General features: G+C 46.4%; 1 protein-coding gene across 14 annotated transcripts in view; it reads left to right on the top strand.

The window, feature by feature from the left end:
- The window catches only part of celf2 (cugbp, Elav-like family member 2), a 110,043-nt gene that overhangs the window by 38,108 nt on the left and 58,485 nt on the right, over positions 1 to 13,450 (top strand). Inside the window, exon 1 of one of the 14 annotated variants that reach the window (XM_023802011.2) lies at positions 6,278 to 6,612. The exons of the other annotated variants lie outside the window; for them this stretch is intronic. Coding sequence (XP_023657779.1) covers positions 6,509 to 6,612 — 104 coding nt within the window. The 5' untranslated portion in view covers positions 6,278 to 6,508. Of the gene's footprint in view, positions 1 to 6,277; positions 6,613 to 13,450 lie in introns of those variants that run through there. 14 annotated transcript variants of the gene reach the window in all.

The raw sequence follows: 13,450 nt of genomic DNA, 5'->3' as shown, positions 1-13,450 counted from the left end.
CCGAGAGATGTCTGCTTTTGTTTTGATTCTGGTTCCCAGGCGCTTGGGGCGTGCGTGTGTGGGGGGAGGGGGGGCGGGAACTGGGATGCTGAATGCCTCCTCGCTCCCACAATGGGACAGGCCAACAATAGCGCTGTCGGACACCCCGGCGCTGCCGCTCACCTCAGCTGCCTTCTCTCGCTCCTGCCCCCTCCATACCCATAACCCCCCCCCCCCCCCCCCCCCCGTTAGCGATTATGGAAATGAAGCGCTTTTGTGTATCGTTAAGACCATTTCACCGGATTTGTTTTTATGTAGCCCGTGATAAACAAAACGTTAACGCCTCCTGCTTATCACACCATCCGCTTAATATGTCATCCGAAATATCACAGATTAAGTCTGCTGCTTTAAATCTCAGATTTCCGGCTGGTTTTACTATATTCATTTCTTATTAAAGCTTCACACTTATTGTAAACCTCACCATTTCTTCATTACTGTGGCACTGTATCCACCATACCTTCTGTCGGTGCACTTCCTTTGATTAAATTACAAAAAACTGAATTAAACTTATGTTGGTCTAACATCAGGACAACGTCACAAGTCAGTGAGCCTTAATATGTTTGTACTTCTCCTGAATTACACTTTTTAAACCTGTAAAAAACCCTTAAATTCGGTCACTTCATCGTACAGTCACATATGATGTAATATAGCGCTTCACAGTTGCATTGTTAAGCTTTAAGTCTGCATTATGGGCAGGACGTCCCTCTCGCTCATTCTTACATGTATGTAGCTGCCAGTAATGACCTATAAACTGGAGGTGGTGAATATTAGGTATACAAACAGCGTTATCAACATTCATGATCTGCGTCTGCATGCCTGCTTGAGCAATTTCTGCTTATAAATTAAGTCTCTTCTCTTAGGGCTAATTTAAGTATCTCATGTCTGGTTATGTGGTCCTACAGACTGGTAATGTGATACTAATCCGTTTTGTGTTCCTTTATTCCATTTATCTTATATAACCAGTTCATTTGTCCTGCTTGCCAGAATTTGTTTTATACACACACACACACACACACACACACATATATTCTATTGTATATGCTAAATTTCTGCTCATTGTTTTTGTATACATATGTTGAGCTTCTGTTCAAAATACAAATGTGTGTATTTCTATATTTTTCTGTAGTGTGTATTTCTGTGTATTTGTATACACGTTCCTCTTTGCTCTTTGTGTATATATAAGTTTACGGTCACCGTAGGTCTGTGCATATACATGTTTATGTTACATTTCTGTTCACTCTGCATTTGTGTATTTCTATCTTTGACCTGTAGGAGGTGAGACGGTTAATAGCCTGAGCCAGGAGATTGTAGGTTCCTACTCCAGTCGGTAATCCCAGCAAAACTCTTCTGCAAACACAAAACTACATAAAGTGGTACGAGTTCAGGAGTGGTGAACTTACAAGTCACACTGGGTAACAGCGCCACCCTGGTGAACCAAAAATATAAAGTCACTTTGGTTCAATCTACTGCTATACACGGTCCTGTCCCAATAACTGCTTTTCGAGTAGATTTAGCAAAACGCTTACAGGATGACTGATTGGAAAGCAGCGAAGTGTTCACAAGTGGGACAGTAACTAACGCTGTACGCCGTTAAGTGATAGCATGAAAAATAAAGTGATAACTAGTGTTAAAAATAATCTGTATCGTGTCTAGGAGTGATGATTTATGAAAGGTAACGCTTAGCATGGCAGTTAAGGAATTGAATTTGTGACAGGGTTAGATCAGAGCGCTGGCCTTGATCTCATACCGTCAGAAAGGGCACTTCACCTAAATTGCTTCTGTTAGATAAAAATATGAAATCATGAGGTACAGAGGTTTCGGCGGGTAAGATACTTCCGCTAAGTAACCATGCGATGATGGCAGCTTGTACTGCCAATGGCGGTATCGCCAGGCTCGATCGCCGGCTTTTATCTCGACTCCCCGCTGTCTCCGGGTCCTTGTTGTTAAGTAGAGACCACCGTGGGAGAACTCTGAGGACTGATCTGGGATCAGGTGAGGGAGTGGCGAGAGGAGCTGGATGATAGCCTTCCCCGGGAGCCCACTTGATGAAGATGAGGTCTTAATCCACTCGCCATTTTTGCACTCTGGGAACTGGGAGAGGCCAGGAGCCTTGGACAAACGCCGGGTGTCCTTCTGGGAGCTCTCCACAATTTGCAGGCTGTAATTAGTGCCTGAGATGGATTGTCGCCGTGATGAAGTGTGTGAGTTGGCGTGGTGGTGGTTGGGGGGGGGGGGGGGGGCTGAGTTTCACCCCTGAAACTCCAGTGTGTCATATCTGAAAATGGGCCATTAAAGCCCCATCCCACAGGGTAGTTTGTCTGCATTTCTGGCTGAGCGGTAGACCGGAAGTAGGACATGGATCCCACTTCTGCTGAAGCGCACACCGTCGACTGGGAAGAGGGGTTTTTGGAATCATGGCACGTACATTTAACATTAATTTATTTGGCAAATGCTTGCATCCAAAATGATGTACAGCTGAGAAAGCAGAGTCAGATGGTTCCTGGAGGGATTGGGGTTAAGGACCTTACCGGACACGGGAATTGAACTGGCAACCTTCCGATTTCAGGCTTAGCATCCTAACCCACTGTGCCACACACACACCAGCATCCCAGGCTGCTCTTCCGTCCTCTCAGTAGTGGCTCGACACTAATTTCCCAACCTGGGGAGGTTAATTAGCGGCCGTGGGGTGCAAGTTGTGAGCCGTCTCCAGCATCCTGCTATCTTAGGTTGGGTAACCTGGGAATTCTCGGGGGGTGGGGGTGGGGGGTTGGAAGGAGGATGCAGGGGATCATAATTTGTGGAATTTGAAATGGAAATGTGCCAGAGGGGGCAGGGACAGCCACTGAAATGAGAAAAAGGTACGGCTGGAAAGGGAGTACGTTTTTAAAAGTCCCCTTTTAACGGACGGGCAGCAAACAGAACAGGAAGTGATGTTCCCTTGGCCCTAAGTCAGAGTGCGTGTGATGGGGTCAGGCTCCCTAAAAGGGCTGAAATCCCCCCCAGTGTACACAAACCTTCTGGCTTAAGGCAGCATTGCCGATATAGACGTTGCATCTTGTGTGCTCGCACCCTGGAAGGCGGCGGAGCGATTAAGCTGACACAGGCTTGTGACCGCGTTTTAAACTGATAAGTGAAATATTTTATCATGCTTCTATCAAGCAACTGGCCAGATACGATCTCTATGTTGTTTCCTAAAATATGGGAAACTGCTGCTTTAATTCTGACCCATAACCACATATTCCATGCAGGTTGGAACACCGAGCCTGTCCTGCAACGTAGGAAACTGCATGTTGTTAGTAAACACACCCACACACACAGATTAGGGATGTGTATCTTTGTGGGGACTCTCCAATCATTTCTATGGGCATAACCCCAATCCCAACATGACGACCGTAACCCCTACCTAACCTTAACCACAGGTAACCGAACAAAATACAAGACTTTAGGCATTTATAGTTTTTTGATTGTGGTCACAGATTTTTATAAAATTGAGTTTCTTGTTGTGGGGACTGAGAAAATGTCTCCATGTCGCCATACAGGTTTTATCACATTACAGGACATGTATCTGTGTTATCGTAATGCTAGCTGCAGATAAATTAATGAATAAATAAATAGATGAATACATTTTTAAATAAGTGCATGAGAAAGGTTAAGTTCCTCCAGGATATATTTTGTACCCTTTTCTAAAAGCATGCAATTCAATTAGCTTATCTCTGACTTTCCTATAATGCTAATTAGTCTTAATTTTAACTTCTGTTAGTTGTCTTTTTTGTTACAAGCCAATGATGTAACACCAATGTCAAAAACACCAATCACAAATTCCCGTAAAAGATGCATTTTCCGACAGTATACTCAAGCACATAGCAGTCATTAATCACACTAAATTCAATATACCATTAAATACTTTTTTGTTAAACATTATTCTACAATAAAAATAAAATCGTATAACACCAATGACACAGTTAAATGAACTGTGTGAAAAAAACTAACTCAAATGCAAGTTTGTAACTTATAGAATGTGGCGATACTATGTCGTCATTTCAACAGCCTTTCTAACTGTGAACTATGACCTAGGAAGTACTTCTCCACAACTTTTTATACTTTTAAAACACCTTTTTTTTATCCGAACATCCTTGACCTGAAATTAAAGGACAAACATTATTTTGAAATAATTTATAACTATTTTATTTACATATTCGATAGACCTTGTATCTAGCATATTTTAAACCTGAGAAAATAAGTGAAAGATATTTTAATAACTGTAAATGTCACTGAGGCAATATATATGAAGTAGGGGTGTTTATGAAGCCCTTGGCAATTTCAAATAAATTCTGAAAAAAATGTGCAAGTCAATATATAGTCAAACCCTTATACATAATTGGGCAAAAAGTTAATTATGTCTGTTATATGGGCATTCTTATAAAATAAAGATTTCACATAACCGAAAATTCAAGCGACATGTTTGTCACCAGACTTTGTATGTAGAAAAGCTCCATTGCAAAGCGGAAATCACGCTAAAAATAAAATCCCGCAACATACGTTGGGGGAAAAAGGCGTTTCAGGTTCGGTAGTGTCAGGTTTAAGTTCACGTGGTTCGCACCAAGCTGCCACAGTCCCTGCTCTAACATCGTGGGGACACCTTCCTAGATCCCCCCTCCCCATCCCGTCTCACAGTATCAGCAGCGTGATCCGTGACCCGGACAGGAACCCCACTTTACAGCAGAGATCATGGAGTCAGAGCGACGCCTCTCTGCTTTATTTAATCACCGTCACGGTGGGAAAAGGAAAATTCTAGTATCCCTTCCACTCCAACGATTCATTTAACACTTTCTGACAGATAGGGGCCGGGGCGCCTGGGTAGGGCTCCTGTATTGTTCTCACACAGGTTTTATATTGAATAACTAATAATTATCTTCTGCTGAGAATATCCTTATGGTTATCCTTAATTTTTTGCGAGAGAAATTGTGGGAATACACGAAGGGGAAGTGATCAGGATGATGCATAATCACTACAGTAATTATAAGAAGATCGGGGAGAGTGAACACTAGCGAGAGAAGCTTGTTTATCGGTGCAGTTTATTTTAAAAGGAATTTAAAACTTCGGAAATGCCGACGTGGCAAAGCGTGACTTATACAATTACACACAATAACGACCAGCATGTCCACGAATAACCCTTTCGCTGAAATGTAATATTCATCCATTTATTCGACGTTAACCAGATACTTACTAACTCCAACTAATGGAAAACAAAAAGGGGGCTCTGCTCGAAAGCCTTTTGAATGTACTTAGGATCAATTGCCTATAACTCAAGCGACTCTCGAAGCGTGAAAATAAACGTGATCAGTTATGAAGGAGCCTCGGGTCTTCGGGGAACATGACGCCCGGCCGGGCCCCGATGGCAGCGCCTTCTCCCGGACACCTGTATGTAAGCGATCGCGAAGAATTACAGCCCCCAGATGGTGGCAAGGCGTTAAAGGTTACTGTGGCTATTAAGGGGGTGTTACTAAAAGTATCTGGCCGTAATCACGGGTTACAAGAGGGCTGTAAATTTAAGGGATTAACGGCAGAAGACGTTAGATCTAAGGGATCCGGTGCTGAAACCTTACCATATCTGATTTTTTTTTTTTGCTTGCAATTTGAATTAATAGGCATTTCAATATTATTGCAATGTAGAATTTTGCGATATTATTGGTGCTGTTATTCATATTTTTTGTGTTTCTTTTTGGAATACTCTCCCTTAGTCGCCCTTGCAGTTAAGGTCACTTTAAGGTGTGATTGGGCTATGTTTCTGAAACGCAATTCTGTACACACCCGATTCATTCTCGCTGACCCACTCCCACGCTATTTGACCGCCATACCCCTGAAAACATTAGAAACTCGAGTGCGATTTGTTTTGGGGATGTTTTGGGACGGCTTAGGCCGTCAAAATTATTCTTTCCCAGTCTATTATTTTATGCTATTAAAACCAAATGTAAACGCTCTGGGGACATTTAACAATATGCACACAAGCATTATCTGGGAAAGCTCCGTGCACACGTACGTTGTAAAATCATACACGTTATATTTAGTATTAATGTCTGCGCAGCAATTTATGGTGTTTTACACAGATAGCATCCAGCCATCATTATCTGAAAGAAAAAAAAAACAATTCTGCAGGAAGTATAATGGACTCGTTAAAATCATAATCATCATATTCATCATCTAATCATCTCCGTGATCGCGTCTATACGCGACGTCAGTTTTAATTTCTGCAGGCGCGGTGCTGAGCGTTATATTAAAATATGGTGAGATGCCGGCCACGCTCACTGCTCTTCGCGGTGCTTTCTGCTGAGATTTGAAGGGGGGGTCTTGAATATGGCAAATTTATTTTAGCGACCACAGGATCGTGGTGCTCCACGGTTTGGGAGGGGGGGTGTCTTTGCACCTGTTCGCCTCCGTCTTTGCGGCAGCTGTGCCTGACTTGGGGCGCATGTTGCGTGGCGCACGGAGGAGCAACATGAGTGCTTCTTACCGCATGGATTTCCTGCCCGATTTGATGATCGACAGCAGTTTGTTAGTTTCTGCCGACGGGATGTAAGTATATTCATCCCCCACTGTGTTTTCGGGATTAGTGCGAAACTGGTGCATGTGATTGTAATTTGTGTAAACTGGACTCGGTAACATGTCGGATAAGAGTGCCGTAACGGAGACTATAGGGCAGTGTGGGGCAGATCCATAAATTGAAGAAATGGATGTTTTCGGAACATTTAGGAGGACGCTTCAGTTGTGACCGTGGTAAAGTTCCGCGATGGCTGCGGGATTTGCCGTCTGTATTCGGATCAGTCATGTAAAAATGGATGTTTTTCATGCCGTATCTCTTTTTGTGCAACTCGGGTAAATGAGACACCGGCAAAGAGGTTTGCACCGTCACTTAACGTCGGTCCTGGACAAATCGGCTCCTGTCCCGCTGTTTATATTTCCATCCATCGGTCTTGACGGGTTTCTGTTACACTTAATTCCAGATAGATTTTGAACGATTTTATGGACCTTGCCCTGTTTTGTGTGTATGTCTCACGCACTAATCGCAGTAAATCGGGTATTATTACCGTGCGCTAGTTGGTTAGTGTTGCATATGTAACGCCATGCAGAAGCTGCACCCAATTTGTATTTTGAGTATTTTGGTCAATAATTACGTCCTTAGTTGACTAAATTAAGGTTTCCGCTCTGGCATGTATCGCACGTGCCGCTTTAGTTAACCGCAGCAGAATGAGCTTTTGTAGCCGACTAGCAGAATGCGAGTTATACCCGAAATCGGCTCATGCGCATGCGCAGCTCGACATCAACCCAACTTCTTGCGCCAATTGAAACTTCATTACATGATAATGAAACTGTATTTTCAAGAAAAGAAAAACTTGGAGAAGCTTTTCATATAAACTGAGTTTTATACGTTGTATGTTCTGTGCATGGTTGGTAGCCTCTGATCCTGTCTTGCACTTGTTAATGCTCAATCAGCCCAGCGGCGCTTACACGTAATTTGGCTCCCTGACAGCTTCATGATACCCAGCAGTATTATCTACCTTACTTATGTGTCGTTTTGAGCAAAAGAATCTGCCATATAGATAAATTCGTATGTTGTGTGTTTCTAGGCTGCATACATTTGTGTGCTTGTCGTTCTGTAGATAAAATAAGACAGACGTGTTTGTAATCCGTCGTTACTGTGCAGTATTTCAGCACTAAGGATACTTTGCATTATACTTTTCCAGGTCAGAAGACTTAGGAAAATTTCAAGAATTGGCGATTCATTATTATATTCATTCAATTAGAGTGTTAATGAATTTGAATGATGCGATATAATCCCTGCGACCGTTTAAATGTCAAAGTAACCAAAAGGAGGCCTGGGGGTGTTTTCAAAGCAGTTCTTATTTAAACAGGCCTAATATTAATTTTGCCCAGCTTTCACATCGATTACACATCGCCATGCGACGTTCGCAGAAAGGAGCGAGTCAAAAAAATAACAACGTCCCACCGGTGTTCACTCTATGACTGAGAGATGATTCTCCTGTAGTTGTGTGTTTGGTCCCCTGAGGCTAAAAAAATCAATAAAACACCCCACTTGCAATGTCGTCGACCAGTATGTTGATGTGTTGTTGGATGATGATTTTTGGAACTAAATTCCTGCACTCTTTCTTGTGCCATCTGCATGCTGGATCACTGTAAAAATATTACCGGCGTTAGCAGGTTGGACCCCAAGCGCCACCCCCCCCCCAGCTGTTGTGGGTGTGCGGGGGTTATTCCGGCGTGTTCGCATCTGTGTCAACATGGATCCGCATCAGTGCAGAGGCCTTTTAAACCGGATGCTTTAGTGTGTAATCCTTAACACCTGGAGGTGTAGACCCCCCCCCCCCCCCCGATAAGCAACTGAGTTCTGGGCCACTCTCTGCTTTTTTTCTCCCATGATGCAGGGTTTCTGTATAATAATTAAAACAAGGAAGTCCTAATAGTTCGGTGTATTATGGTCCTTTTCTCTATACTTGCATATCGTCGCTGTCCAATGAAATCCGCTTATGTCCACTTTTTACGATCAATGGAATACGCCCATTCTCCTCTGTCTACTGAAAGCATTTGACATCTAATTGACCAATTAAAAGATGTTTTATGAAGTCAGCTATTTATCTAGTGTTTGTTTGTATACTATAACAGTTGCATTGACAATGGTCGTTTGTATGGACCGGCCTACATTTTATAGCTAGCTAACTAACATCAACATTAATTGTGAATGTAAAGTGAGATTAGTTTGTATACTGGTTGTATGAAATTGACCTATTTGCCTCACTAACAATAATCTACATGAGTTCATTTAAAACATTAAACGGTTCCACGGCAGCTGTGTAAAGATAGGTTTCTGTTTGCGGTGTTAAGAGCCTCATTGTGTTGTTTTAGGTTTATTTATTTTTTAAGTAGTTTCTGACAGAGTGCTTTTTCACGTGCCTGAAATAATGGAATTTTAGAGATGCATGTATTTTACTGGAGAGTGTCGACTTACTGGCTCCCAGATAATGGAGTGTACTGGTCTGAAGGCCAGGCAGGATTGTGTGGGGAAAGTGACTTCGGTTTGGTATTGCACACCCATTGCATCGGGCTTGGTCTGACGCGTGCACTAACACACAGATCCGGCTCATAGTTTTACATATTTCCAGTGTGTTACAGACTGACTCTCCGTGTTGCCTGTCCCTGATGGCACTTAAGGCTGGACACAATCTCGGTCCATGTTCCCTTCCTGTATCCACGTAGCGCTCAGGCTATTTTTAGCGTCCTGTCTTCCGCTTGACATTCTGGTTGCTCAGATTCACTGACTTACCGCTGGTGTTCGAGGAAGAACCCCCCCCCCCCCACGCCGATCTGTCTCCGTGGTGCTCCTCCGTCGGCCAACTTAACGCTGCTCGTGTTGTCGCTTTGCATTCTGGGAGCATGGAGGAATGGAACCGCTCAGCTGGCCTTCCAATCCTCTTGCTTGTTCCACACTAATCGTTTGTTTCTCTGTTGTTATTTCTCTGCTTATCTTCATATTGATACGGGGTTGCTTACAGATTTTTAAATGTTATTTTCACCATTCAAAATGACTTTTTTTTGCTTCTCCCCTGATATTTGCTTGATCGCTGTGGTCCCAAGATGACAGCCACAATGTTTTGGTACTTTGTCTTCTGTCTGTCTTTTTGTGGAAATTTAGTCTCTCCAAGCAAACCCAGGAGAGGAACTTGAACTTGCACACTGGACGATTCCATTTATTTTATTTCTACTTATTGCTTTATTTATGCTTTGTGTCGGAATGTATGCACCAGTGCCAAAAATAATTCCTACAACATGCAGAGGTACTTTAATAGAATTTCGGCAATTAACGTTGCCCCCTGCTGGTGAGTGTGCTGAGCGCCGTGAGACCGGGGCAGGGTGGAGTTCACGGTGAGAGACGTTTCCCCTCCCTGTTCCTGCCCTGCGGCTCTGGGCGCTTTGTTTTAAACAGCCTCTCTGGGAGATGTGCCGCCCTTAACCTTTAGCCTCCCTGTGCTCTAGATCTGGCTGGAAAAGAACAATTTTTAAAAGCTCTCTTGTCCCAAAGGACCTACAAACCCCTCCATCCACCAGTTTAGGGATGACACCAAGCCGCTCACTCCTCATGCTCGTTGCTGTGTTTGGGGGTGTGTGTGTGTGCTGTATGGCCCACAGCGGCAGCATTTCCTTGGCAACACACTTCCCACTGCTTGGGGGTGTTAGCCGTGGTGTTGCACAGGGACCTACTGGCCAGTAGGGGGCATAGTGATGAAGGAGGCATCTCTGTCGACCTGTAAGCTGAGTATAAGGCTTTTGAATTCTGTGTATGAGGGGGGTCTTCCCATGTGGTCCCACCTAGCATGAGTCGCCTCCACCTGGGGGGGGTCCTAACCCTACTACAGGTCTAAACCTACAGTTTGCCGCAGTGATTAAGCCTGGTGATGTACGTTTTGTATGAGTCCCCCCTCCCCCAAAACACAGCCTGGTCCCCACAGCTGTCCCCTTTCTCCTGTCATCAGAAGGCAGCCAATTAACACCCCCGGAGTGTCTCTCGCTCTCCGGCGGGCCGACGTCATTCGCTGTGAAGGAATTCGAAATCTGTTATGTTACGCTCACACTTCCTGTGTTTTTGGCTGCCGTGCAGCTTTTGTTGTTGATTGACGCACCCCCTCACCCCCGTTCTGCTGACGCCCCGTGAAAACGGCACCTGCCCCCCCTTCCCTGGGGTGTCTGAACAAGCCCGTTTCACACGCGTGTGCTCTATATGTATATTATGCATGAATAAGGCTTCATGTCCGAATGAGAATATGGGGCCGGACTGGTGCCGGCCATGCCCCTCCCTCATTAACATAATGAAGCGGAGCTGGAACACCCAGTGATCACTGAAATTTTGTCGTTTTTGAACCATAATTAGTCGGAAAACATGATTTTGTAGAGCGATAACGAAATGTAGAGGATTCCAGAAAAGCTCAAAATCCTGCCCCCTTTCCTGGGTCCCCCATGTGGTGTGGGGGCTGCGCTGTGACAATAAGACTGCATTTACCCGCACTCAGCAAAATGAACCCCCCCCCCCTCAGTTTGGCTATGCATGCATGCGGCCCCCACCTTGAGAAGCATCACTGCCTGTGCTCTTCTCTCATTGTATTTATCTGAGGCCTTGTGTGTGTGTGTGTGTGTGTGTGTGTGTGTGTGTGTGTGGGGAGGGGGGGGGTGTTCTTCAGCCTTCTGACCCCGATGGCAGGATGAAAGCTGGGTGCCCCCCCTCCCCCATCGATGACGACACGTTCTCATGGCTATGGGAGCGACGGAGGGTCTCTTGGCATGACATTATGTGGACTCCCTGGCCGGTCCCTAGCCCCCCTTTCTGCCCCCCCAGATATGCCACAGCGTTTTCAGTCCAACACCCCCCCCCCCCATTTGTATTCGCTCCCTGCATTCCCTGGAATGTGGGCCACAGCCCTCCAGCAGCACTGAGACCTGCAGGGGGAGGTGCTGTCAGAGTGCACAACACCCCCCCCCCCCCCCCCCCCCGTTCTGCCGACACTTTATTTAACCATGTGTATTTGTCACCTTTTTCGTGTTCCTGAAGTGTCGGGGGGGGGGGGGGTGACCATCTCTCTGTTGAGCTTGATAAAGCTGCTTTCTCTTACATTTTGGTCAAGCTAAAATTCCAGCAGTAATGAAAGGATTCTGGTCCACTTTCGGTCCCCCCCAGGCTTGAACCCGCAGCCATGGCTTTGCGATTCTGTAACTGCCTGCCCCCCCCCCCACCCCCCGCAACCAGCTGATTTGGATGTGAAGTAATGGTCTGTAGCGAGTTCCCCCCAACCCCAAGGCTGGCGTAAATGCAGCGCTGCGATGTTAAATGGACCCCAGTACCTCCCCTTGTGCCCTAGGCTGCGTCGGGGGGGTGTGTGTGGGGGGGGGGGCAGTCGGTCTGCCGTGCAGCTTCCCTGCAGCTTTTCTGTAAGTCAGTGCCATTTTTATCGTAGACCTTTTTTTTTAGGGGGGGGGGGGGTTCTCCGTCATCCTCACCCCGCTGGCTGCCATAAACAGATGCCTTCTAGAATTTTCTCTCGTCTACGGCCCACACTTGCAAATCGCCTCGTCGGAATCTGGCCGGAGGGTCCGGGTCCTTCTGTGGGCGGTGCCAGCTGCGGGGGTCACCCAATTGCCCTTTACCCGTCGGATTTCCCTGTGCCCACCCAACACAGGTAGCAGTAATTGTCCCCGCAGGATTTTATCAGAGTGCCAGGCGTTCCCCCTCTCCCGCCCCCCCCATGGCATTGCGTCCCGCCGGCTCAGATTCGGCGCTCTCCCTCAGTGCTGGGTTGAAATGGGAACATCTGGTGCCGCTTATGCGATTTCCCCCCCCTCCCTGGAGTTCTGTCATCTGTCCAGCACAGTCCAGCCGCTCGTCGCCCCCGCCTTCCCCGGGGGGGCCCTGGACTCCGAAGTTCTCCCTCAGGTCTCGTATTTTGACCGGCCCCAAGTGTGTTGGTTGAAGTTTCTTTCCCCCCCCCCATGATGGAGTGCTGCACAGTCCCGTTTTGAAGGGTCTTGCACCATCACCTGTTCTCCTTACAAAAGCGTCAAACAGACACATTTTCCCAGGTTATCTCCCCCCCCCCCCCAACTTCCTGCATCCGAGCCAAACCGTGAGGTGTGTTTGCTTAGGTTTGTAAAATCCCACATTTGGCAAGTTATTCTGGGAGCAGCTTGGGGGAGATTCTAAGGTGGGTGGGGTGGTGGTTTAAGTGGTTTGGGGTCGGGGGATAGTAAACACACCCAGCTCTACCACAAGGTCACATTGTGATCCTTCACATCGGCACTTTCTGACATCGAGAGAGAGAAGATGAGCATAAGGAGCGTTTGTAATGTTGGTGATAGCAAGGGGGTGACAGAGGGGGTGCGTGAGCAACGACGGTTTGACATCCTGGTTGATGAGCTCCCTGGGGGGGCCAACCCCCATCATTGTCTGAGGGCTACTTAATGACCCTGACTGGTACTCTCGTCATGCCCCTGAGAAAAGAGGAAAGATGTTGAAGCGGGATGGGGGTAAAGACACGTTTCCCAGCGCCCCTGTCAGTTCATTGCCTGTACACCCCCCCCAGTTGTTAGGGGTGTCTATTCAGGAAGTCGCCATGGTGAAGAGCGAGACCCCTCCCACCGTCCAGCTGCGGGCGGCCGAAGCCACGTTCGCTCTCGCTCTCGCTTTCTCTCTCGCATTCATTAGCGGCCCAGCAGGCCCCTGTGAGCTGCAGCTGATCGGCGAAATGAGAGCGCTTGCGATTTTGGACACCGAAGTGACCTGTCTAAAGTTACACCGCCGCACCCGGCCATAGTGTCTTCAGCTTATACGGCATTTTACAAATAATCCCGTATA

This window comes from Paramormyrops kingsleyae, chromosome 3, assembly GCF_048594095.1.
Source record: "Paramormyrops kingsleyae isolate MSU_618 chromosome 3, PKINGS_0.4, whole genome shotgun sequence".
Lineage (NCBI taxonomy): Eukaryota > Metazoa > Chordata > Actinopteri > Osteoglossiformes > Mormyridae > Paramormyrops > Paramormyrops kingsleyae.
Note: the sequence above shows the minus strand (reverse complement) of the source record. Positions and strands in the feature narration are given on the sequence as shown.